Source organism: Quercus suber, unplaced genomic scaffold (assembly GCF_002906115.3).
Source record: "Quercus suber isolate HL8 unplaced genomic scaffold, Cork oak 2.0 scaffold_322, whole genome shotgun sequence".
NCBI lineage: Eukaryota > Viridiplantae > Streptophyta > Magnoliopsida > Fagales > Fagaceae > Quercus > Quercus suber.
This window is the reverse complement of record NW_027069776.1, coordinates 428,552-453,096: the sequence shown is the minus strand read 5'-3', so window position 1 is coordinate 453,096 and position 24,545 is coordinate 428,552. Positions and strand designations below refer to the sequence as shown.

The window sequence follows — 24,545 nt, the reverse complement described above, 5'->3', positions numbered from 1 at the left end:
GGAGACATTCAAGACCTTAATGCATCTACAAGGGGTACTGGACAAAATCATGTGTAAGGCCTTCCCCACAACATTGAAGGGTCCCACAAGAATTTGATTCAGTCGGCTGACGCTGAACTTCATCAGCACTTTCAAAGAGTTGAACGCTCAATTCACCTCACACTTTATAGGGGGACACCGGTACAAGAAATCTACGGCATGCTTAATGAGCATCAGGCAAAGAGAGGACGAGACGTTAAGATCCTACATAACCCGCTTCACTAAGGAAGTGCTCTCGATCGATGAAGCTGACGACAAAATACTGGTGGCGGCCTTCACAAATGGGTTGCGGAAGGGTAAGTTTTTGTTCTCACTATACAAAAATGACCCCAAAACCATGTCAAAGGTACTCTACAGGGCCACTAAGTACATGAACGCAGAAGATGCGCTACTAGCCTGGGAGGAAAAACCTAGGAAGAGAGAGCAGCAGGCAGACGTGCAGCAGGATCAAGGGCAAAAAAGACCAAGGACAGGAGACAGAAGGGACGAAAGGCGCCCTAAGCCCTCAGGAGGGAGGTTCACAAGCTTCACACCTCTAAACGCCCCGATTGACCAAGTTTTGATGCAAATCAAAGACGAGGGGGCGCTGACGTTCCCAGGGAAACTAAAAAGCGACCCAAGCAAATGGCCTCGAGACAAGTATTGTCGTTTCCACCGAGATCACGGTCATGACACGGCCGATTGCTATGACTTGAAGCAGCAAATTGAGGCCCTCATTAGACAAGGAAAGTTGCAGAAATTCATCAACAAAGAGAGAGCAGATCCCAATCGCCAAGAGCTGACCCCGCGACGGGATAATGAGCGACCTAGACCCCCTATCAGAGACATAAGGATGATTGTGGAAGGAACCGCAACTACTGGTTCCTCCAAAAAAGCTCGAAAGACGTACCTCAGATTGGTCCAGAGCGTCCAGCTAACAAGCTCTATGCCTAATACCACACGGACGAAAAGCCCTATCATTGGATTCTCTAAGGTAGACGCAAGGAGATTCCACCATCCACACGACTACGCGCTAGTTATCAGCGTACGTGTGGGGGACTATAATGTTCACCGAGTATTAATCGACAACGGCAACTCAGCAGACATTCTATACTATCTAGCATTCCAACAAATGGGGATCAACGAAGTGCGATTGATACCAACGAGTGCTCTACTTGTCGGTTTTGGAGGTACAAGGGTATTCCCAATAGGTTTAATCACACTCGCGGTAACAGTGGGCGATTACCCACAAGAACTCACTAGGGATGTAATATTCCTTGTGGTGGACTGCTTATCCGCTTACAATGGTATTCTCGGACGGCCCACACTTAACTCGTGGAAAGTAGCAACATTGACGTACCACCTAATGATCAAGTTCCCTACAGACCATGGGATTGGGGAGTTGCGAGGAAACCAGGTGGCCGCTCGGGAATGCTACATTACCATGCTAGAAATGGAACATCATCATTAGAAAATGTGCGTAGAAGAGCAGTGGACAGTCGCGAAACCGGTCGAAGAGCTGGAGGAAATAATACTCGATGAGTCAAAACCTGAGCGAACGACTAGGATAGGGACATTGGCCCGCCAGCCGGTGCATCAGGCCCTCGCAGCATTCCTCAAGAGGAACCAAGATGTATTCGCATGGAGCCACGAGGACATGCCCGGGATCAATCCCTCTGTCTTGATACACAAGCTCAACGTGAATGGGACCGAGCGATAGCGGAAGAGGTCAGAAAACTACTTGAGGCGGATTTCATTCGGGAAGTATATTACCCGGAATGGTTGGCAAACGTAGTCATGGTCAAAAAGGCTAGCGGGAAGTGGCAAATGTGTGTCGACTTCACGGACCTTAACAAGGCATGCCCGAAGGACAGTTACCCCTTCCCGCGGATAGATGCACTGGTCGACTCTACGGCCCGACACCAGCTCCTAAGTTTTATGGATGCTTTTTCAGGCTATAATCAGATCAAGATGAAGGAAGCTGACCAAGAGAAAACGTCCTTCGTCACCAGCCAAGGAATTTTTTGCTACAAGGTGATGCCATTCAGACTCAAGAACGCTGGGGCAACGTACCAAAGATTAATGAACAAAATGTTCGCGCACCAGATTAGGAGGAACGTACAGGTCTATGTTGATGACATGCTAGTTGCTAGTCAAGAGCCTGCAAGAAAATGATCACCTGAATGACCTCTAGGAGACATTCGATACCCTACGATCATACAACATGAAGCTAAATCCAAGCAAGTGCGTATTCGGAGTAACAATGGAAAAATTCTTGGGGTTTATGGTATCCCAAAGGGGAATAGAGGTCAACCCAGAAAAGATACGGGCTATCATGAAGCTGGAACCGCCAAGGACAATAAAAGACGTGCAAAGCTTGAATGGCAAAGTTGCGGCCTTGAACAGGTTCGTCTCCAAAGCGACGGACAAATGTCTACCATTCTTCCGCATCCTAAGGAAAGCATTTGAGTGGATGGATGAGTGTTAGAAGGCATTTGAAGACCTAAAGAAATACCTCACCTCTCCACCCTTGCTCAACCCGTCCAAGCCAGGAGAAGACCTCTATTTGTACCTAGTAGTTTCGCGAGTAGCAGTGAGCGCGGCCTTAGTAAGAGAAGAGGAAAGAACTCAGCGACCGGTCTATTTCATAAGCAGGGGATTCCGGGGGGCTGAAGAAAGGTACCCTAGATGGAGAAGCTCGCCTTCTCACTGGTAACTGCAACCCGAAAGCTTAAACCGTACTTTTAAGCCCATACTATCATCGTCTTAACAGATCAACCTCTAAAAAGAGCAATGAGCAGCCCTGAAGTTGTTGGACGAATGGCCTTGTGGGTGATAGAGTTGAGCGAATTTGACATACATTATCGACCGCGAACTACAGTAAAGGGCCAGGCAGTGGCGGACTTCATCGCCGAGTACACCCAAACAGAGCACAAGGGATCGCACGCCCTCAGACAATGGAACATCCACACGGACGGATCTTCAAACAAGCAAGCTGGAGGCGCCGGAGTATTAATTCAAACCCCTGACGAAGAGAAAATCAAGTGTATGATTCGGCTGGACTTCCCAACGACCAATAATGAGGCCGAATATGAAGCGTTGATGGCAGGATTAGACCTCGCAAGGATAGCAGGTGTCGAGGCCATAATTGTACATTGCGATTCGCAGGTAATAATCAGTCAGATTAGCGGCGCCTATGAGTGTAAGGGGAAAAGATGAAGAAATATCTAGAGGAGGTCAGGAGTCGGATTGGCACCCTCCAAGTCACATTCGTCCAAATCCCAAGGGAGGAGAACGAATGTGCTGATCGCCTTGCAAAAGCTGCCTCCACAGAGCTTATGACGGTCCCTGATCAGGTATTGCTGTTCATCTAGAATTCCTCAATCATTGACAAAGGAGCAAAAGTACAGGAAGTGAATCTTGAAAACAATTGGACTATGCCGTTAATAGCATACCTGAAGGCAGGCACACTTCTAGATGACAGAGACGCAGTAAGAAAACTAAAAGTCCGAGCTTCACGATTTGTAATGATGAATGATGTCTTATACAAATGGGGGTTCTCACGACCATACCTAAGGTGTTTAGGCCATAAAGAATCAGACTACGTAATGAGAGAAGTCCACGAGGGTATCTGCGGAAACCATTCGAGGGCACAGTCCTTAGTACACAAACTGATCCGAGTAGGGTACTATTGGCCTACAATGTAGAAGGACGCACAAGCCTATGTCAAGACTTGCGACAAATGTCAAAGGTTCAGCAACCTAATCAGGCAACCAATCGAAGAGCTGACACCCATGATGGCCCCCTGGCTGTTCGCCCAATAGGGACTAGACATCATGGGCCCTCTCCCAACGGCTGCACGGCAGCTGAAATTTCTAGTAGTAGGGATCGACTATTTCACTAAGTGGGTGGAGGCAGAAGCCCTGGCAACTATCACGGAGAGGAACATCAGAAGTTTTGTGTGGAGAAATATCATATGCAAGTTCGGGATACCAAAGGTACTCGTCTCCGATAAAGGAAAACAGTTCGACAACAAGGCATTCCAAGATTTCTGTGCGGAATTAGGCATCAGAAATCACTACTCGTCACCCGCACACCCACAGGCCAATGGACAAGTTGAAGTCACAAATCGGTCCTTACTTAAAATCATCAGTACGTAGCTCGAGGGGGCAAAAGGCATCTGGCTTGACGAGCTACCAAGTGTCTTATGGGCATATCGTACTACGGCAAAAACGCCCACTGGAGAAACACCATTCAGACTAGCATACGGAAGCAAGGCTGTCATTCCAGCAGAGATAAGGCTTACGAGCTATCGGGTGGAGAGCTACGATAACGATAAGAACGAAGAGGCTTTGCGGCTACAACTAGACCTGGTCGACGAAATTCAGGCTACAGTAGAGCAGAGGTTGGCTCGATACCAGAACCTCATGGCAAAATACTACAACTCCAATGTCAGACACAGAGATTTTCATATTGGAGACCTTGTGCTACGGAAGGTGATGGGAGCAGCTAAAGATCCTTCACAAGGAAAACTTGGCCCCAACTGGGAAGGACCCTACAAGATCTCGTCATAGCAGAGGAAGGGGACCTACCACCTCGAAACTATGGATGGACGGAAGCTACAGCACCCATGGAACACAGAGCACCTTCGGAAATACTACCAGTAGAGACGGTGTGAAGATATGAAGAACATCAGCATTCCCCGTTTTTCCAGTTTTTCATTTTCCTAGTTTTTATTTTAATCAGTTCTTTAAGTACCTTTTTTAAGCCCAAGAGGGCAAGCATTTTTTACTTATTACAAATATATGGTTTTTGTTTAATTAATAAGAGGAATATTCAGACTCGACTATGTTTGTTAACTATGGACGGAGAAAAATTGAGTCCACAAGCTAGACGGATCATCCTAAAAGGATGATAACTCTAAAGTCCAGATAACGGACGGACAAGAAATAACGTCCACAAGCTAGACGGATCATCCTAAAAGGATGATAGCACTTTAGGTCCAAACCACAAGCTGGACGGATCACCCTAAATGAATGATAACTCTAAAGTCTAGATAACGGACGAACCAGAAATAACGTCCACAAGCTGGACGGATCATCCTGAACGGATGATAACACTATGTCCAAAAGATGGACGGATCACCCTAAATGGATGATAACTCTTAAAGTCCAGATAACGGACGGACCAGAAATAATGTCCACAAGCTAGACGGATCATCCTAAACGGATGATAACACTATGTCCAAAAGATGGATGGATCATCCTAAAAGGATGATAACTCTTAAAGTCCAACTAACGGACAGACTAGTAATAATGTCCACAAGCTGAAGGGGTCATCCTAAACGGATGATAACACTTATGTCCAAAAGATGGACGGATCATCCTAAAAAGATGATAACTCTTAAGTACAAACGACGGATGGATAAGAAACAAAGTCCACAAGATGGAATGGATCGTCCCGAAAGGATGATAACTCTTAAAATCCAAGGGACTAGACAAAGAGCTAAACCCACGTACTGAACGGACCATTCTAAATGTGTGGTAATTCTAAAGTCCAAAGAATGGACAAATCATCCTATGGGACGACGACCCTTTGATGAACAATTAATGGACGGATAAGAAGTAGGCTCCATAAGACTGGACGGATAGTCCCCAAAAAACAAAAAGAGAATGGACGAAGCACATAAACTGAACGGAGTCCATCTGATAACGTGAAATATACTTAAAAATAAAATGACTGCATTTCACAAAAATAAAATAAAGGTCAACGGACCTTGCAGAGTTTAACAAACATACAAAGAAAAAACCAGAACGGGCTATGTTCAAAAAACCCCAAAAAATGACGGGGCATTAGAAATTTTTCTACAAAAAAAAAAAAACTAAGTTATTACAAATCCTCCACTGGAGTCTCTCTCTCTTGAAAACAAAAAAAAAAAAAAACAAAAAAAAAGAAAAAAAAAGAAGAAGAAGAAGCTAAGTTATTACAAATCCTCCACTGGAGTCTCTCTCTCTCTTCAACAGGACGGTCCTGGGCATCCTTAGCTTGGCTTTCACCAACAGTTTGGTCTGCAGGAGCTTCACGGACAGGAAGGTTCTCGTCAAAGAGAGCGTCTGTATCTTCTGACTGAATAGGTTGAACAAGTGATGGCTCGAGGGCAATGATAGCGACGGCGGATAGTTCCACCTCCGGGTGCAATGCCTTCGCCTGACGAAGGGCATCGTCAAAATTGTCGTTATAGGCAAGACTCAGTTCCGCAATCAGGGCGTCGAAGTTACGATACTCGCGTATCGCAACCTCCTTCGCCTGACAGACCTCATCGTCTTTCTCCTCCAAAGCCTTCTTCAGATGGTCCTTTAGCTTGATACATTCGTCCCGAGCCGTCTCAGCCATCTTAAGTTTCTTCTCCTGGACGACCTTCCAGGCCTTAAGCTCAAGCAGCTCGTCCTCCAGCGCCTTGGCCTTCTCACGAACACGGCCAATGGTCGTCTCATGGTTGAGACATCGTCCCATCATGCCCTTCATCATAATCATGGCCTGAAGGACAACAAAAAACATAAGTAAAATATCAAAGGCAAAAAGAAGAGGAGTGAGAGGATGGACCATATGACGACGGATGAGTTACCTGTGCAATATTGAAGAGGCCCGTCTCTCCCATCGCCTCCGTCGAGTGGTTCCCCAAGTCCTCATAGTCTTCAGTAGTAATGATGGATGACAGCCTCTCAAGAGCATACTTGGAGTCCTCACGAAGTAGGACGGGTGGCTTCTTCTAGCTACCGAATGGACCCGTCATTAGGCCCTTACCAGCCCCATGCTTGACCGGGGTGACCATCTTATTCCCCCCAGCCATCAAGCCAATGATTGGCTCCAGAGGAACCTTGGGCTGTTTGGGTGCACGGTCACCCTTCACGGGTAGTTTCCTCTTAAGATTTTGTTTGCTGGAGCCTGTCCCTATAGGGTTCGTTCCAGCCTCTTTGTTTTTTGCAGCTTGAAGTCTGATAGCTGCTCGCCTTTTAGCATCCTCCATCTCTGAAAGAGGTAGACGGCTTAAAAAAAAAAAAAGATAAAGAGGGGCGACGGACTTACGTTGACGGGTGCGCTTCTCCTATGTAAGTGCCACTAGGGTTGGCTCGGGCCCGTCGCAATACCAATGAATGGTGTTGAGACTGATGAGCTTAGCCCAGGTCCATTCCTCAGGTTTTGTCTTTGTAAAATTTTCTCAAGGAAGCTAAATTCCTCGAAAGTGATCTGTGGACGTCGTCGAACTGTGACAAAGAAGACGGACGTTAAAAAATGCAATAAGTATTAAATAAACTACACTTAATTGTTTCTATACAACGGGCCACACCAAATGGGTTTAAAACGCCCCAAACTGTGTCGACGGGCATAAAGTCCGTCTCCCCTGGATGACACATCCAACCGTCTCCTTCGACGAAGAAATAGCGGCTCTTCCAGTCTCTGTTTGAGTCTGGGGTTTCATATATAACATTTAGGACGGGGGTCCTAGGGACAAAGCTATACATGCCCCTTGATTTATCTATCTCATCTGGACGGTAGCAGTGGAGGAACTCCCTTATCGTAAGCCTTCTCCTACCGTCCAACATAGCTCCGTACAGAACCTCCATTGCTATAAAAACCCTCCAGGCGTTAGGAGATACCTGGCTGACGGATATACCTAGGTATTTAAGGATTTCACGATGCAGTGAATTTAGAGGAAATCTTAGGCCAGCCTTGAGCACCTGTTCGTACACCCTTATGCCGTCCACTCCTTCATAATAGAATTTTTCTAATATATAGGGTAGACGGAATGGGATGTGATTTGGGATTTGGTAACGGGCCCTAAGGGTATTAAAGTGAGGTTCTTTAATGGTGGATGTAAAGGCGTGTACCGTCCACTCTGGAAGCATGATGAACTCCCTAAGTCCATCAGCTTCCACGACGGATCTAACTATCGGCTCTTCGTCGTCAGTTGAACCCTCTTGTATTTCAATCATCTCCAAGCCCTCATTTGTTGAGGATGGGGAGGATGAAGACGGACTACTCTCCTCGCTTGAAGCATCTTGGTCTTTGGGACCTGACGGGTATACCTCTTTGTAGTCCGCCCCGTCACGGACGACTGACTGATTACTTGACGCACTAAACATGGCCTACATGTAATGACAAAACGTAAGACTCTGACGGGTTTGGAAAGAACGACGAGGGCATAAAGTCTAAAAAAAGAGTATTACGAAGTAAATGAAAATTAAAAGAGGACGGATAGAAGATTGCTTACCAAAAATTTAGAATGAGCAAGATGTTGCAGACGATGGGTATAAGAGTGAACGGAGTATTCTCTGACAAGTATGAGGGACTCGCTCTGACAATTTTTCCTAGTAAAAAGTGGAAAAATGAGGGGCGGAGGGGTTGATATTTATAAAGGATGTGCACGGAAGACGAAGCGACACCTCGTTCTAAAACAACGACCATTGAAGGGGTGACACTTGGCATGGATCATAAATGTGTTTCTTCTAATCTGTCAGTGTACAGAGATAAGTTCACAGTTCTAGGTATTATAGTTACATGATCGAGGTTTACAACCGTCACCCCACGGGTCCATTCGCTTAGTTATGACGGACCCATCGGGTGAGGGGGCAACTGAAAGGGAAGAAATATGGGCTACGATACCTAGTGTGACGGGACGGGTTAATTATGGTTCGTGGGCTAAAAAAGAGGCGAGCCTGTTATGTGCAAGGCCTAACGTGGACGGACTTGGAATGGACGGATGATAGAGGAATGGGCTGATCAACCGTGGGCCTACTGAACCTCTTAATGGGAATACTTGTGGCCCATTCTCGGAAAACCTTAAACAGAATCCTAGTGCAAAGTGGATTCTAGAATTTACGTATATTGGTGGAGATCTTCCCCATAAGGAGAAGGCTTGTCCACCACGTTTTGGATTCTTAAAGATGATTTCTACAAGGAAAGGATTTCGACTCCAAGGAAAAGAGGGAAAACTTTCGATTACTATAAAAGCCCCAATATCCTCACTAATCAAGGTACGCATTATTTACCCTCTCCAGCATTCTAGAGTTGTGAGAATATTTCTGACTTAACCTTCGGAGGGTATTTGGCTGGCACCACACCGGTGCTCTTTGTTAGGTTTCCTTCTTTGTATTGTGTAGGTTCACGTTCAAGCACGTAGGCATCGTGTGACTCACTGGTGAATTTCTTAGCTTCATCAATAACCCTTATTGATTCTTGGCCATAATAAGTCCAATCCTAGTAGATTCATAATTGGATCTAGGTTCAGCTGAAGCACAATGGTTTTACGGCAAACTAACAACTAACGTATCACTAAGCATTATTGCTTTATACCGTGATATATAGTTGCTTAAATTCATTATTTGTGCACAAGTTGGTTCAGTAAAACTAGTTTACTTCTCACGATACCCACAATTTCATCCAAGCCTTGGAGGAAGCCCAATCCTTGTAGTTGGATTTGGGTAAGCCGAAACCTCAAAAAGGTCTCTCAACAAGTTATTACATTAGATCTCAATTCATTAAACTATGAGTGATATACTGTCAAAGAGTGACAAAATAAAAACATCAAATCAACCTAGGAAAAGTGACCGGATTCAAACAATATCCTCTCCATTTCATTTAAAATATGGGGTGTCCTTTTACTATTAGTATTTTATTTCTTTGATTCGAAAGTGTACATAGTGTCATGTCTTTTAAATTTTCAAATGACATGGCACTTAATATAATTTTAAATTTGCAATGTTTTAATCCAAGCCATAAAACTAATCAATTTCAAATGGAGAAGATGCTAATGTATTGGAACCAAATAATGCTAAAGATACTTATTCGCTCTTTTGTTTTGTTTTTTGTTTTTTTAGATATGATAGAATTTAAAAGTTATGTTGAGTTCACTTCATAATTATTATTTTATAAACAATTCAAAACACAATGAGTTTATTTTGAAGAAGTAGGTTTCAAATTAAAGTTCTTTATTTAACAACAAAAGACTTTTATCACTTGTACTAACAAGAACCACAACTATTCAAGCTATAATATCATAAATTCGTATGTTTTAGGGAAAAAAATGGGGACAAAAGGGTGTCAAACCCGCAACATAGAAGACAGGAAGGCAATCTAGAAAGCGCATTAACAAGATTCATCTGATTTCATCCATTGATTAGACTTGGACACTTGCAATGATGCAATTCAATATTTTAACTTAGGGGACAAAAGATTTTAACAATTTTTTTAACAACGGGTAAAGTTACAGATTGTAATTGGTGTATAATAAAAATAATATAAGTGGTGATTATTTGTGAAAGTAATATAGCATTAATTACAATCAAATACCTCATTATAAGTTTCTCAAAAGAAAAAAAAAAAAAATAAAAAAAATATGTAAAAAATAGAATATCTACCAAGTTTGTATTATATCAAATCAAAATCTAAGAATAAATTATTTTAACACCATCTCAATTTAAAATAGAAGATAAAATTTTGTATTAATAGGTTTTGACATATTGTAATAAGAGTATTTTCACCCGTTTGTATAAAATGGCTTAAAAGGCCAAATTTTGCCTAAACCAACCCAACAAATCACCCTTAAAAGCTTATGAATCTATTGTGCAAAATGTATTTTTGTTACCGTACTTTTGTAAATATACACAATCATGGTTGTTATGCATTTCAATTTTTTATTTTTTATTTTGTGTATCATGGGGATGAAAGAAGAGATAAAGGCAATTGTAGTGTGTGAAATGAGAGAAATAATTAAAAAATATAAAAATAAAATAAATTTTTTAATAAAATAGAATTTAGAATAGTTTTTGATGCATATATTTTTGAAAAGTAATTAGATGAAATCGAAAAAATAAAATTATATATTAAAATTAGTAGACTTTTTTGAAGGCTAACGTCAATTTTCTATGATCAATAGAAAGTAAGAAGGAAATAGAAAAGGAGAGTCTGTGACTTTGTAGACATTTGACTTGTGGTCTCCGCTTTTATTCCGCTTTGTTCTCAAATATCACCCAACAAATTGTCATATCAAATAAAATTTCTTTTCCCGTAACCCCCAGATAAGCATAAACTAACATTGTCTAGATTCAAAACAAAAAATAAATATGTCATTGTCTGATAAGCTAGTATATGGCTACACAATTATCCTCTATCTATCTATATATATATATATATAATTAAGGACGCAATTTGAGTCTCTAGCTCACCATCCTCCTTTGGTTCTTCATTGTTTTCCAAGACTTGTGGCTGTTCTTCTTTGGTAGCCATTGATTGATGCAAGGCTTTGCAGCTTTGGGGGGGTCAACTGGAATCTTTTTTTTTTTTTTTTTTGGGTGGGACTGGAATCTTTAATTAGTTGTGGTTTTAACAATTGTATTTTATTAATTGCGGGAAAGCTTAATAGTTTAGAGTTATTCACCAAATGGAGAAAACGAATTATAAAAATCATTAAATTTGTTTATGACGGTTTATTTAACAAATCAAACCTTCCTTGAAATATGAATAAAAAATAAAATAAAAAACCAACTTAACCAAAGTCAGGCATAACATAGGTTTAAACTCCACTATTAAACAAACTAAATTCAATGCTTAATTTTACAAACTTCCTCTCCTCTAGGGTAGGAGCTCTCTCTTGTTCGCATACAAGGATCTCCCTCCCTTAGTTTTTACTAAGGGCTTGAATTCTCTCTGTTTTTCGGTGACAACTCTTCTTGATTATGGAGGATGACGTGATAAATATTTTGGAGAACATGAAAATGACCACAGAGGAGGAAGAGATTATTTCTATTTTAGATGAAGGATGAAAGGAAGAGATTAAAAGTTGTTCTCAAAGTTTGATTGGGAAGTTCTCACATGCAGGTCTTTTTAACAAGAGGGCTGCTCAAGGCACTCTTAAACACACATGGGGCTTGGAGAATTAGGTACAAGTTGTAGAAGTCAGGGCAAATCTATTTCAGTTCAAGTTTAACTTAGAATTTGATATTGCTAGGGTGTTAAGAGGGGACCATGGACCTTTGACAATTAGGTTTTATTGTTAGTCTGATGGAAACTCGAGATGACTGCTGGTAACGTGAGGTTCGATTTAGCTTCCTTTTGGGTACAAATCTGGAGGCATCATTTGACATGGTCTCTCCGTCAGTCACCGAAGCGGGCGGGGGGGGGGGGGGGGGGAATGTTTAGGAGTGGTGAAGGAGGTGGAGAATAGGGGATACAGGACATCCCAAATTTTTTTATGCCTATGAAGGTTGCCCTCCCTTTATCTAAACCTCTTTGGAGAGGAGCTTTTTTGCAGGATCAAATAGGCAGAAGACTTGGGTTACATTTAAATATGAGAGACTTTCTCTGTTCTGTCATTACTGTGGCTTGCTTAGGCCTGTCCTAAAGCATTGTGCTCAATACTTTGTGGCAACTAAGAATGGTGCGGAAGCAGAATGTCAATATGGGGAATGGATGAAGGCAACTAGAACTCGAGCACGTTCACCAAGTAGTAAAGGTAGGTATCAGGGTGAGGCTAATCATGGTACTGAGGAGAGGACTATCCGTTCACAGTAGGGGAGTGGTAGGGTAACAGAGGCGGATGACGGTGGCGGTGGGGAAGTATTCACTAGGGTTTGCACTAATACACATGCTGCTGGTACAATCGGAAATTATGAGATTTTTGTAGAAGATACGCTGCCAAATCACGAGTTTCATGGAGAGAAGTCTATAAAGATGGAAGGGGTGGATGAGATTACGTCAGGTACTGAAGATTTTAGTCCAAGTAGGAACGGGCTGGGGTCTTTAATGGGCTTATGAATAAAAATGGACCAATTGGGCCTCAGGGAGTAGACAAGAAAAGCAAATTGACCAGGTTCACATGCATGGACTTTGGACCTGTGGATTTATTAAAAGAGGGAGCAAAGTCTATTTTGAGCAAGAGAGGCAGCCAGGGAATGCAACATGATGTGTTTGACAGGGGTGAAGAGCAGGCAGAGAAGAAAGTAAAGTCTGGGGATGGTTCTCAATTTTTTGAAGTGACGGGGGTGTAGAACACCCTTGCCGAGCACAATGAGGTTGCTAAGTTGGAATTGTTAAGGGCTTTGGAACTCTTAGAAAGTTTGAAGCCTACACAATTTAGTGAGGGCTCAAGCTCCTAATGTATGTTTTCTCATGGAAACAAGACTTGATAGAGACGGGTTTATGAAACATTGTCGAGACCTGGCCTATTTGAACAAATTAATTATGAAGAAACCTAATTCGGGTGGTGGTTTAGCGTTGATTTGGAAAGAGGATGTAAGGTTGGAAGTGATTAATTATACAGAGAATCAAGTCTTGGCAAATGTTGTCTGGATAATGGATTTCAATGGTTTTTAATCGGGTTTTATGGCTGGCCAGAATCATGTCAGAAACACAAACCTTGGGCTCTTTTGAAGCATCTCTCTTCGCTCTTGATGAGTCCATGGTGCTGCATTGGTGACTTAATGCTTATTTATATTCATCAGAAAAGTTGAGCAATCATCCACCACAGGCAAAACAGATGGAGGAGTTTGGGGTTGCCTTGAAGTCTTATCAACTGATAGATTTAGGTTTTTGGGGATATAAGTTCACATGGAATAACAAGCGACCAGGTGCAGCCAATACAAGAGAATGGCTTGATCGTGCTGTTGCAAATAAGGAATGGTTAGATGCATTCTTTGCAAGCTCGGTGTCCCATGAATTTTCACATGCTTCGGATCATATGCCATTACTTTTGTAGATAGGAAAGGACAATAGACTCCAAGGACATGTTGCTCGGGGTTTTAAGTTTGAAGAGGTATGGCTACTCTCTGAGGAGTGTGAAGAATTGGTTGGAGAAGCTTAGGGCCGATTAGGGGGTGAAGGGGCTTCTTTGGTCAGTACCAATAATAAAATTTTGCATTGTGGGGCAGAATTACAGGCTGGGGTTCAACTAGGACAAATTCTCAAGTGGCCGAGATTAAGAGATTGAAAAAATTGCTTGAGAGGCTAAATGTTTGTGATCAGACCGAGGCAACCAGATCTAACTTTGTGGCAGCAAGTAAACAGCTCGACGATCTCCTCCTAAAGCAAGAAATATATTCGGCACAGTGCTCCCTCTTGTCTTGGCTAAAATCTGGGGATAAGAATAATAAAATTTTCCACTCAAAGGCCTCACAAAGGTGGCATAGAAATTTCATTCAATAAATTAAAACTCTGGAGGGTGTGTGGTTGAAGAGATTGAGGATGTAGCAAAGGTGGTAGTAAATTACTTTGAGGATATTTTCTCTTCGGGTAGGTGTGAACAAATGGAGAAATGCCTTAATGCAGTCTCTCATAAGATGTCTCCAGATATGATTAATGTTTTATCTAGTGAATTTAGTGCAGATGAGGTGAAGATGATGCTTTTCCAAATAGGACCAACAAAAGCTCCTGGACAGGATGGTATGAATGCTCTTTTATAAAAAATTTTTGGCATACTGTTGGGATTGATATGACTCATGCGGTTTTGGATTTTTTGAATAATGGTAATATGTTGACTAATATAAATTATACTTATATTGTTCTCATCCCTAAAATAAAGTCTCCGAAGAAAATGTCAAACTACAAACCTATTAGCTTGTGTAATGTTATTTATAAAATTATTTCTAAGGTCTTGGCTGACAAATTGAAGGTGATTCTGCCCCAATTAATTTCACCCACCCAGAGTGCTTTTATGCCTGGCCATTTGATTACTGATAACGTACTTGTTGCATATAAAACTTTGCATGCAATGCATAGCCGGAGGAAGGGTAAAAAAAAGGGCTCTTGCATTGAAGATAGACATTAGTAAGGCATATGATAGGATTGAGTGGTCTTTTCTAAAGGGCATGATGATTAATCTGGGATTCCCTCAAGGGTGGATTGATCAGGTTATGAGTTGTGTCACTACTGCCTCGTTCTCAGTTCGTATTAATGGTAAGGCATTTGGTAATTTTCGGCCTATTAGGGGGATTTGCCAGGGTGACCCTTTATCCCCTATTTATTTTTGATATGTGCAGAGGGTTTCACATCATTTTTGGCCAAGGAAGAGGTGAATTGTCGGCTTCATGGTGTTGCCATTAGCCGGACAACCCCTACTATTTCCCATTTGCATTTTGCTTATGATTCTCTATTATTTTGTCAAACTAAATAGGAAGAAGTGTAGGTGATCTAAAAAGTATTAGATTTGTATGCAGCTGCTTTTGGACAATGTATCAATCTAGAAAATCTTTTGTGCTCTTTAGTAGCAATACAACGGGGGCACAAAGAGAATGGATCACACATGTGTTGGGAGTAAAGGAGGTGGCCAAATTTGAATCTTATCTGGGTTGCCCACCTTAATTGGTAGATCCAAAATTTGGATATTATATTTATAAAAAAAAAAAAAATAGATATTATAAATTTAAGGGATAATTACAGATTACCCACCTGTGGTTTGCCTCTAATTCAATTTGCCTACCCGTGGTTTCATTTTTGACACTTTACTTACCTAGGGTTAGGTCTGTTTAGTCTCCGTTACCCACATTTGTTAAAAAAGAGGGGTAAATAAGTCTTTTTACATCCATTTTATGTCTTTCCTCCCAAAACAAGAAAAACAAAAAAACAAAAGGAAAACAAGATTAAAATATGGACGCCACCCTTTATTGCACGAATCTCAGTACGTGACTAACCAATTGCGCAAATCCCAATACGCAACTTAATTACCAACTAAAAGAAGATTGTTAACTGCAAAGTTCTTCACTTCATCAAAAATGAAGATCAAGAAGTACTTGGTTACAAAACTCTAAGACGCAAAAATGCAATAGCTTCTTTCAGAGAGAATAAGGCATCAGTCACCTTTTGCATATGTTCTATTTGTATTCTCTTATGTGACGGCCTCTAAAATAAGCCTTATATAGGTCTAGGGTTGTGAGAAAAGAAACTCTACACGTATATGTTAGCATAGGCCGAAAATCAAATCTAGAAATCTGAATTTCATAAGGCTCAGTAATTCTTGATCGATCGAGGAGGTGTCGAGCCTATCTGTTGCGAGCTATCGAGGGGACAGAAGATTGCTCGATCGATCGACCTAGCTATTGAGAGGTGTCGAGATTGCAAAAAAAAAAAGAAAGCTGAAAAGCTCGACAGATAGCCAGGTGTCGAAAGGTTACGAGCAACTATCAAGCTTTAAAAATTAGCACTTTCTCACTTGATTCTTGGACAAACTTGCATGGCTTCAATACTAGACTTAAACTCTTGTTCTTTGGAGTATTAAACACATCCTAGATCTACTCAATTACAAGTAAAGTGCGTTTTGTCAAAAGATTAGCCAATTACATAAAATATGTCCTTAACACTGACCTCTCTATTTCGCCGCCGCCGGCTTAACTCCATCCTCAACGTCACCGCCCACCGAAGCTCAACGTCACCGATCCACTAGCTGACTCACTTAGTCGAACTCTTAAGCTGCTGATCAGCCTCAAACCCACGCCGCCGATCCGCCTCAGACCCATGCCGCCCATCACTTTTCTTCTGTCAATCCACTTCAGGTCAATTGTCTCTGTCTTCTTTATCTACATGCTTGAGATTTTTTATTTAGGTATAACATCAAAGAAAATGATGGGTATTTTGTTCTCTACTGGAATGGGTGTCCATTATTTTCCATTTCAGCTTAGGGTTTCAAGAGACAAAACTGAGATAACTAGCAATGTGGTCAATGATTTCTTTTTCTTGTTCTTTCAATTTATTATTTTAGATGCAATAGTTTTTTTGATGTTCTTGCTCAATGAAAAGTTTTGTCATTTGATCTTAGAGCATCCATTCGTTTTGATTCAGAGCATCCATGAATGGACAAAATGGATAGAAACTTGCTTACTACCTTATTTTTATTTATTTTTTTACTTCATGCCTTATTTCAATGAGTTGTGAGTTACTCAGTTTTGATTCACATAATATTTGTTTTGAGTTGAGTTGAGGATTGGAATATATTGGGAATTTTCTATTTACGAGAATTTGTTGTGTGTGTCAATTTTTTTTGTCAAACTTGTTGCTCCAGAGTCTAAACACCAATCCGTCCTGAAATGAGGTTTTCTTATAATAGAAGTTCTTGTCCTAGTTTTATGTTCTGTTGCACAAAACCAGAAACAGAAGCACACAAAAATGATTTCTTGTGGTCATTTTAATGAGAAATTGTTAATTTGGTTTTAAAATGCTCAAAAATGAATTTGTTGTTTTCTTTATTAGTGGGATTAAGCTACATGTCAAATTAAGTATTTATGCAAAATCATGTTTAATTGTTATAATTCTAAGTATTTTAAGTTTTAATATAAATGTTAGTTTGAAAATTTTCTGTGTAGGGAAGTTTACATTTTTTTTTTCTTATTTTATGGAGTCACGTAGAGACCTAACATATTACACGGGTATCATGAATGAGGATATAAATATTGACTCACAACTTTTGGGAATATCTCAAAATACTCCTATGTTAGTTTTTAATTTTTCACCTCAAGTTGAAAATGCCTCTTCTACAAAAGGAAAACAAAACTCTAATTTTAGTGTAGAGGAAGATCAACTCCTAGTGTTAGCATGGCTCAATACTAGTGTTGATGCCATACACAGTAATGAACAAACACAAAATACATTTTGTCAAAAAGTTTAGGAATACTTCACACAAAATAGTATGCATTTTTTGGGTTACTTAAGTCAAATAATGATATTAATGTGTTAAGCGGTCTCATATATTTAATGATCTTACTGAAGGACGTGGTCCTGCAATACATTACTTAATCAATGGTCATAACTATACAATTAGATATTACTTTGCTGATGGCATATATCCAAAGTGGGCAACATTTGTGAAAGCTAAAATGGGCAACATCGGTGGCGGCGGCGGTAGCGATTGCGGTGAAAGAGTCGGTGGCAGTGGCAGCATAGGTAGTGGCAACGACAACGGCAACAAGTGGTTGTGATTGTGATTGTTGTTTATTATGATGTTTATATTATTTTATTGTGTTGAAAGCTAAAATAAATCCATTACTGCAAGATATTTTGTAAAATAAGTAGATAAAATAGATAAAGTAATTTTTTATGGTGCCAGATAACTTTATTTTTAGCTCCACTGCTGTGGATGCTCTAATAATCTTATATAGATGGAAACCTTCCAATCATACACCCATATGTGAATATTATTACTTCATTCATGCTGGAAAGGCCACAACTAAGGCTTATTTGAAAAAAAAAAAAAAAAATTAATTAAATGATATTGAGGTTGCTTTCCAAAAAAAAAAAAACAAAATAGTGTAAGTGAACATGCTCATGAATAGGAGGTTCAATTTATATATATATATATATATAGACTAAAAATTGAATTTATATAAATTTATAGGGTAATAACTTTTTATTTGTAAGTTATTAATAATATAAATAGTCAATTTTGTAGTAAAAATGATATATAATTTTTAGCAATACAAAGTTCGTGAAACTATTTTTTCATAGAAATAATTACAAATCACTTACTTGTGGTTAGGGCTGATTTCATTGCCATCAATACTTTGAAAAATGTTCATTTTTACCGCTTGAGCATAACTCTATTATTTAGTTGTAACCAATGTCTGTATTACCGTTAAAAAAAACACAATAAAACATTAAAAAAATCACATATTTAAGAATCAAAATCCCTCTTCTCTCTTTTTGTTTAGCCTATTGTTAGAGACACGTATTTGACAATTCATGAAACCACAAAAGAAAACGTTTCACTGAACATGTAATCTACAATCTAAATTTTACAAAAACAAAACTAAAAAGCTCCAAGTTCATCTTCAAATTCTTTGCCTTTTAAGGATTTATATATGCATTAATATTCACCATGCTGTTGAATTTGACCTCTAAAGAGTCTTTAATCTAATAATCTTATATAGATGGAAACCTTCCAATCATACATCCATATGTGAATATTATTATATTACTTCTTCATTCATGCTGGAAAGGCCACAACAAAGGCTTATTTGAAAAAAAAAAAAAAAAACGCCGATCATACAAATGGAAACCTTCCAATCATACAACCCTGTGTGCATATTACTACTTCATTCCTGCTCGAAAGGCGACAATAAAGGCTTACTTGAAAAGAAAGCCTTCAAGTTTGCTATAATCACCTCGTTCAAGGCTTCGAAGGATTCTGGAGTTGAAATGGCAAGATGTGGAGACAACACAACATTGTCCAGGGCAAATAGCTCTTTGGGGACATTAGGCTCGTTCTCAAACACATCAAGACCTGCACCACCAATCTCCCCTTGGACCAAAAATTGCACCAATTCTTTCTCATCAACAAGAGCACCGCGCCCAACATTAATTATAAACCCTTCCCTTCCCAATGCTGTCAAAACATCTTTGTTGATTATATGGTGAGTTTCATTCGTCAGTGCACAGCAAACAACAAGAACATCACTGTTAACAGCAAGGTCATGGACATTGGCATAGTAAGGATACAGTACAGATGGCTTCTTGTTCCTCGAGTTGTATGCAACTGTGCAGACAAATGCCACAAGCCTTTTTGCAACTTCAGAGCCAATACTTCCCAGCCCCACAATACCAATTCGTTTTCCCCCTAACTGCAGTCATAACCAATTCACACAAGAACCGATTGGATAATATAATGTTTAAGTTTAATCAAGATGCTAGTATAACTAGTGAATACAACCAGATTTGTAGCAACACTATTCTAATGTTTACAAGGTTAGTAGCTGCGGCTACTACATCACTAGCACTTGATCAAGGCCCTGTATGTTTCTTACCAGCTCTGTTCCCAGATTCATAACAATTTCATTTCTATGACAATGAATTCAATTCCCAAAACACAGATACTAGTTATACTCTTTCAAGCTAAATGAATATATTTACAAGGTTAGTAGCTTTGAATTATATACCCTTGCTTCTCTTTTTCAATCTTTCCACACTGAAAATCCCAGCTAATCAACCATAATTTATCTAGATCTGTATTTCGTATCTCAGTTGTATGTTATACAAAAGTTCCACACAGTGACACAGAGACATGCCTCAGCTAACCACCTCTCTAGGTTAGTAGCTGCGGCTACTACATCACTAGCACTTGATCAAGGCCCTGTATGTTTCTTACCAGCTCTGTTCCCAGATTCATAACAATTTCATTTCTATGACAATGAATTCAATTCCCAAAACACAGATACTAGTTATACTCTTTCAAGCTAAATGAATATATTTACAAGGTTAGTAGCTTTGAATTATATACCCTTGCTTCTCTTTTTCAATCTTTCCACACTGAAAATCCCAGCTAATCAACCATAATTTATCTAGATCTGTATTTCGTATCTCAGTTGTATGTTATACAAAAGTTCCACACAGTGACACAGAGACATGCCTCAGCTAACCACCTCTCAATCAATAACTAAACCTTAACATTCACTTTATTACACACCAATCACGAGATGCTACCTCAACAACTATGAACATGTTTTTTTTTTTTTTTTGGTCATTCACTATGCTTGTCGTTTTTAACAAAAAAAGCTACCAATCCAGATGTGCTAAAAAAAAAAAAAACTAACCTTACAGCCAAGTGGGTACTCTCCTATTTGAGGCCACAAACCAGAGCGAACAAATCGGTCAGCAGCGGAAACTCGGCGCAGAACATCGAGCAAAAGCGCGACGGCGTAGTCGGCCACGTTCTCAGAGTTGGCGTCGCCGGCACTGGTGACGGCAATGCCACGACGGCGGCACTCGGCGAGGTCGACGTGGTCAAGGCCGGCGCTGGAGCCAACGACAAGTCGCAGAGAAGGGAGGTGGTCGAGGGTGTCGGCGGTGACGGGCGTGGGGCCGACGCAGATGAGAGCGCGTACGGAGGAGGCCTCGGGCGAGGCCAGCGAGTCGAAAAGGCGGAAGTGGGTGATCAAGCGGTCTTGGAGTGGAAGTTCGAATGAAGGGAGGTGGTGTATAAGGACGAGAGGACGGTGGTCTTCGACTTCGTTGTCTTCGGTAGCCATTGGTGGATCATGGATGGTTCAGAGAAAATGAGGTTAGGAAGTTTATTAATGCTCAAAACAAAAGTAACGAGTTTATTAAACGATAAAAGTTAGAACTGAAAGGGACTCGGCCATATAGTGGCACATGTTTTAGCACAAAGTAGGAAGTTTTCGTTGTCTTCGGTAGCCATTGATGGATCATGGATGGTTCAGAGAAAATGAGGTTAGGAAGTTTATTAATGCTCAAAACAAAAGTATGAAGTTTATTAAATGATAAAAGTTAGAACTGAAAGGGACTCGGCCATATAGTGGCACATATTTTAGCACAAAGTAGGAAGTTTTCGTTGTCTTCGTTGTCTGTATCTTTTTTTAAATACAAAGTAGGAAGTTTTTATTAATTTTTTTGAAAGGAACTCGGCCATATAGTGAGTCTAAATCTTTTGTCTCACTCTCTCTATCTCACTCTATACTCCACAAATAAAAACTTAACACATGTACATTTATTTTATTGATGGCTAATTTTCAGCCTTTGCTATTTCAGTTACCTTAATTAATTGAAAATTAAAAAAGACACAACAGCCAACACATCCCCACCACCGGCACCACCACCATCTTTCTCTGATGCCACTTATCACCAACAACAGGTCACGAGCAACATTTTTCTGCCTTTGTTCTCTTGTTTCTTCTATATTCTTTCTTTCCTAAGTCTTTAGCCGTTCTTAACCAATAGTTTGTATGCCATCCACTACCAACGGGAAAAACAGTGATATTGACATCATATTCTAAGAAACAAGTTTCTTCTTCGAATCTATGATGGGTACCTACCGCTACCTTATCTTCTTCAGATCTCTAAAAATAGTTTTAATAGCTCAGATGATGGCATCCGCCCATAATAACAAATACCAATACCCAGTAATGGCAATAGTGGATGGTTGTAGCTGGCGGCATTGACTGCATCTGCGATTGCTAATCAGGCTGGCGATGGTTGTTGTTGGTGGTTGTGGGCCATGTGGCGTCGGAGAAAGATGGTGGTGGTGCCAGTGGTGGGGATGTGTTGGCTGTTGTGTCTTTTTTAATTTTCAATTAATTAAGGTAATTGAAATAACAAAGGCTAAAAATTAGCAATTAATAAAATAGATGTACATGTGTCAAATTTTTATTTGTGGAGTATAGAGTGAGATACAGAGAGTGAAACAGAAGATTTAGACTCATATAGTGGCACATATTTTAGCACGCTATGCACTTTTGCTGAATTTGTATGGAAGATGGGGTCCCTGTATGTATTGGCAAGAATTCTAGAATGATTGATCTTCCGATCAGATGTAATGTTCCAGCTTTGCTCTAACCTTTCAGAGGAATAGGGAGAGAACTTCTTAGTTCTTACCTTCTTTTCATTTTTTTATCTTTTTATTTTTTCCAAATAAAAGAACTAAACTGCCCGTTACAGACTGTTGTGTGTTTCAAGTTTCAACCCTCTTATTTTTTTGAGTTTGACCGTGTGAATGTGTAGGACCCGTGGGTGGCAGTTGAATTAAATTCGTTTGCCAATTAAAGGGTTTCTTTTTATTAGGATTGTAAGTTTTGTTAAATATTAGAGGTTCAAGTTTAGCTTGACAACAAGTATAAAATATTTAAATTTAACTTTTTTTTTTCCTGTTTTGAGAAAGAATTCAAATTTGACTTGAGTTCAAACCAAACATATAAATTATGTTTAATCTTGAACTTGTCAATTAGTCCAAAACCCTAAATTTAAGCTTAGCTTAGCTTCACTTGATTCATTATTCAAGTCAAGATTAAGCTTAAACTCAAGCTTAATATCAAGTTTTTGAGCTTGAGATACAATACAAGTACATTACTAAACTCATGTTAAGCATATTATTAAGCTCATTTGATTTAGATATGTGGTCCTAACTCCTAATTAATTAAAAGTTTAGTAAGATATTAGTTTATATTTCAAGCTCATATCAATCTTATTACGAAGTCCATAAACCAAATTAAGTGTAGCTTGTTGTTTTAGAGCCCTATTGTTCACCAGCTTGTTCATGAACAATATTTTTTACTAGATTCAGCTTGTTTATTAAATAATATTAAATAAGCCTCTAAGGCTCAAGCTTGGCTCGTTTTTAAACAAACAAACATGAACGAGTTTTTATTAAGCCAAGTTCAAGCTGTTTATTAACAATTTGGTTCATTTATAGCCTTACTTTTAACTTTGTAGACATTTTAAGTATGATGGCACCTCCCTAAGTACTTAGAAAGAGAGGGGGGGGGGGGGGGGGGGGGTTATATAGGAGGCATATGTGTGCAGTACAAGTAAATATGTGTGCTATACAAGTAACCTAACTGGGCCTAAAGCCCACAACACTATATATGTTAACAGCCCCCCTCAAACTCAAGGTGGATGTGAGACCAACTTGATACCATGTTAGAAATACTGAATGATTGTATTGTATTTCTTATATAAAAGAATGTACATAGATGCCTTTATATAGGAGGCATATGTGTGCAGTACAAGTAAATCTAGATGTGCTATACAAGTAACCTAACTGGGCTTACAGCCCAGTGGGCTATATCTGTTATTTGAGGCCACAAACCAGAGCGAACAAATCGGTCAGCAGCGGAAACTCGGCTCAGAACATCGAGCAAAAGCGCGACGGCGTAGTCGGCCACGTTCTCAGAGTTGGCGTCGCCGGCACTGGTGACGGCAATGCCACGACGGCGGCACTCGGCGAGGTCGACGTGGTCAAGGCCGGCGCTGGAGCCAACGACAAGTCGCAGAGAAGGGAGGTGGTCGAGGGTGTCGGCGGTGACGGGCGTGGGGCCGACGCAGATGAGAGCGCGTACGGAGGAGGCCTCGGGCGAGGCCAGCGAGTCGAAAAGGCGGAAGTGGGTGATCAAGCGGTCTTGGAGTGGAAGTTTGAATGAAGGGAGGTGGTGTATAAGGACGAGAGGACGGTGGTCTTCGACTTCGTTGTCTTCGGTAGCCATTGGTGGATCATGGATGGTTCAGAGAAAATGAGGTTAGGAAGTTTATTAATGCTCAAAACAAAAGTAACGAGTTTATTAAACGATAAATGTTAGAACTGAAAGGGATTCGGCCATATAGTGGCACATGTTTTAGCACAAAGTAGGAAGTTTTCGTTGTCTTCGGTAGCCATTGATGGATCATGGATGGTTCAGAGAAAATGAGGTTAGGAAGTTTATTAATGCTCAAAACAAAAGTATGAAGTTTATTAAATGATAAAAGTTAGAACTGAAAGGGACTCGGCCATATAGTGGCACATATTTTAGCACAAAGTAGGAAGTTTTCGTTGTCTTCGTTGTCTGTATCTTTTTTTAAATACAAAGTAGGAAGTTTTTATTAATTTTTTTGAAAGGAACTCGGCCATATAGTGAGTCTAAATCTTTTGTCTCACTCTCTCTATCTCACTCTATACTCCACAAATAAAAACTTAACACATGTACATTTATTTTATTGATGGCTAATTTTCAGCCTTTGCTATTTCAGTTACCTTAATTAATTGAAAATTAAAAAAGACACAACAG

General features: G+C 40.1%; 3 protein-coding genes across 3 annotated transcripts; 1 reads left to right on the top strand and 2 right to left on the bottom strand.

Annotated features, from left to right (window-relative positions):
* The first annotated feature begins 205 nt into the window (after window positions 1–205).
* On the top strand, window positions 206–1,489 carry LOC136071528 (uncharacterized). Its single transcript, XM_065782953.1, has one exon. The coding sequence runs from the start codon at window positions 206–208 to the stop codon at window positions 1,487–1,489; it is 1,284 nt and encodes a 427-aa protein (XP_065639025.1).
* Window positions 1,490–18,898: 17,409 nt separating this feature from the next.
* On the bottom strand, window positions 18,899–21,273 carry LOC112017778 (glyoxylate/hydroxypyruvate reductase HPR3). Its single transcript, XM_024050230.2, has 2 exons — window positions 20,586–21,273; window positions 18,899–19,616 (listed from the first exon to the last, which is right to left on the bottom strand). The coding sequence occupies exons 1-2, from the start codon at window positions 21,018–21,020 to the stop codon at window positions 19,092–19,094; spliced, it is 960 nt and encodes a 319-aa protein (XP_023905998.2). The 5' UTR covers window positions 21,021–21,273; the 3' UTR covers window positions 18,899–19,091.
* Window positions 21,274–23,528: 2,255 nt separating this feature from the next.
* Window positions 23,529–23,987, bottom strand: LOC112012292 (glyoxylate/hydroxypyruvate reductase HPR3). The gene has a single exon (XM_024044680.2). It carries the CDS (start codon window positions 23,985–23,987, stop codon window positions 23,529–23,531), a length of 459 nt encoding a protein of 152 aa, XP_023900448.2.
* Between the last annotated feature and the right edge of the window lie 558 nt (window positions 23,988–24,545).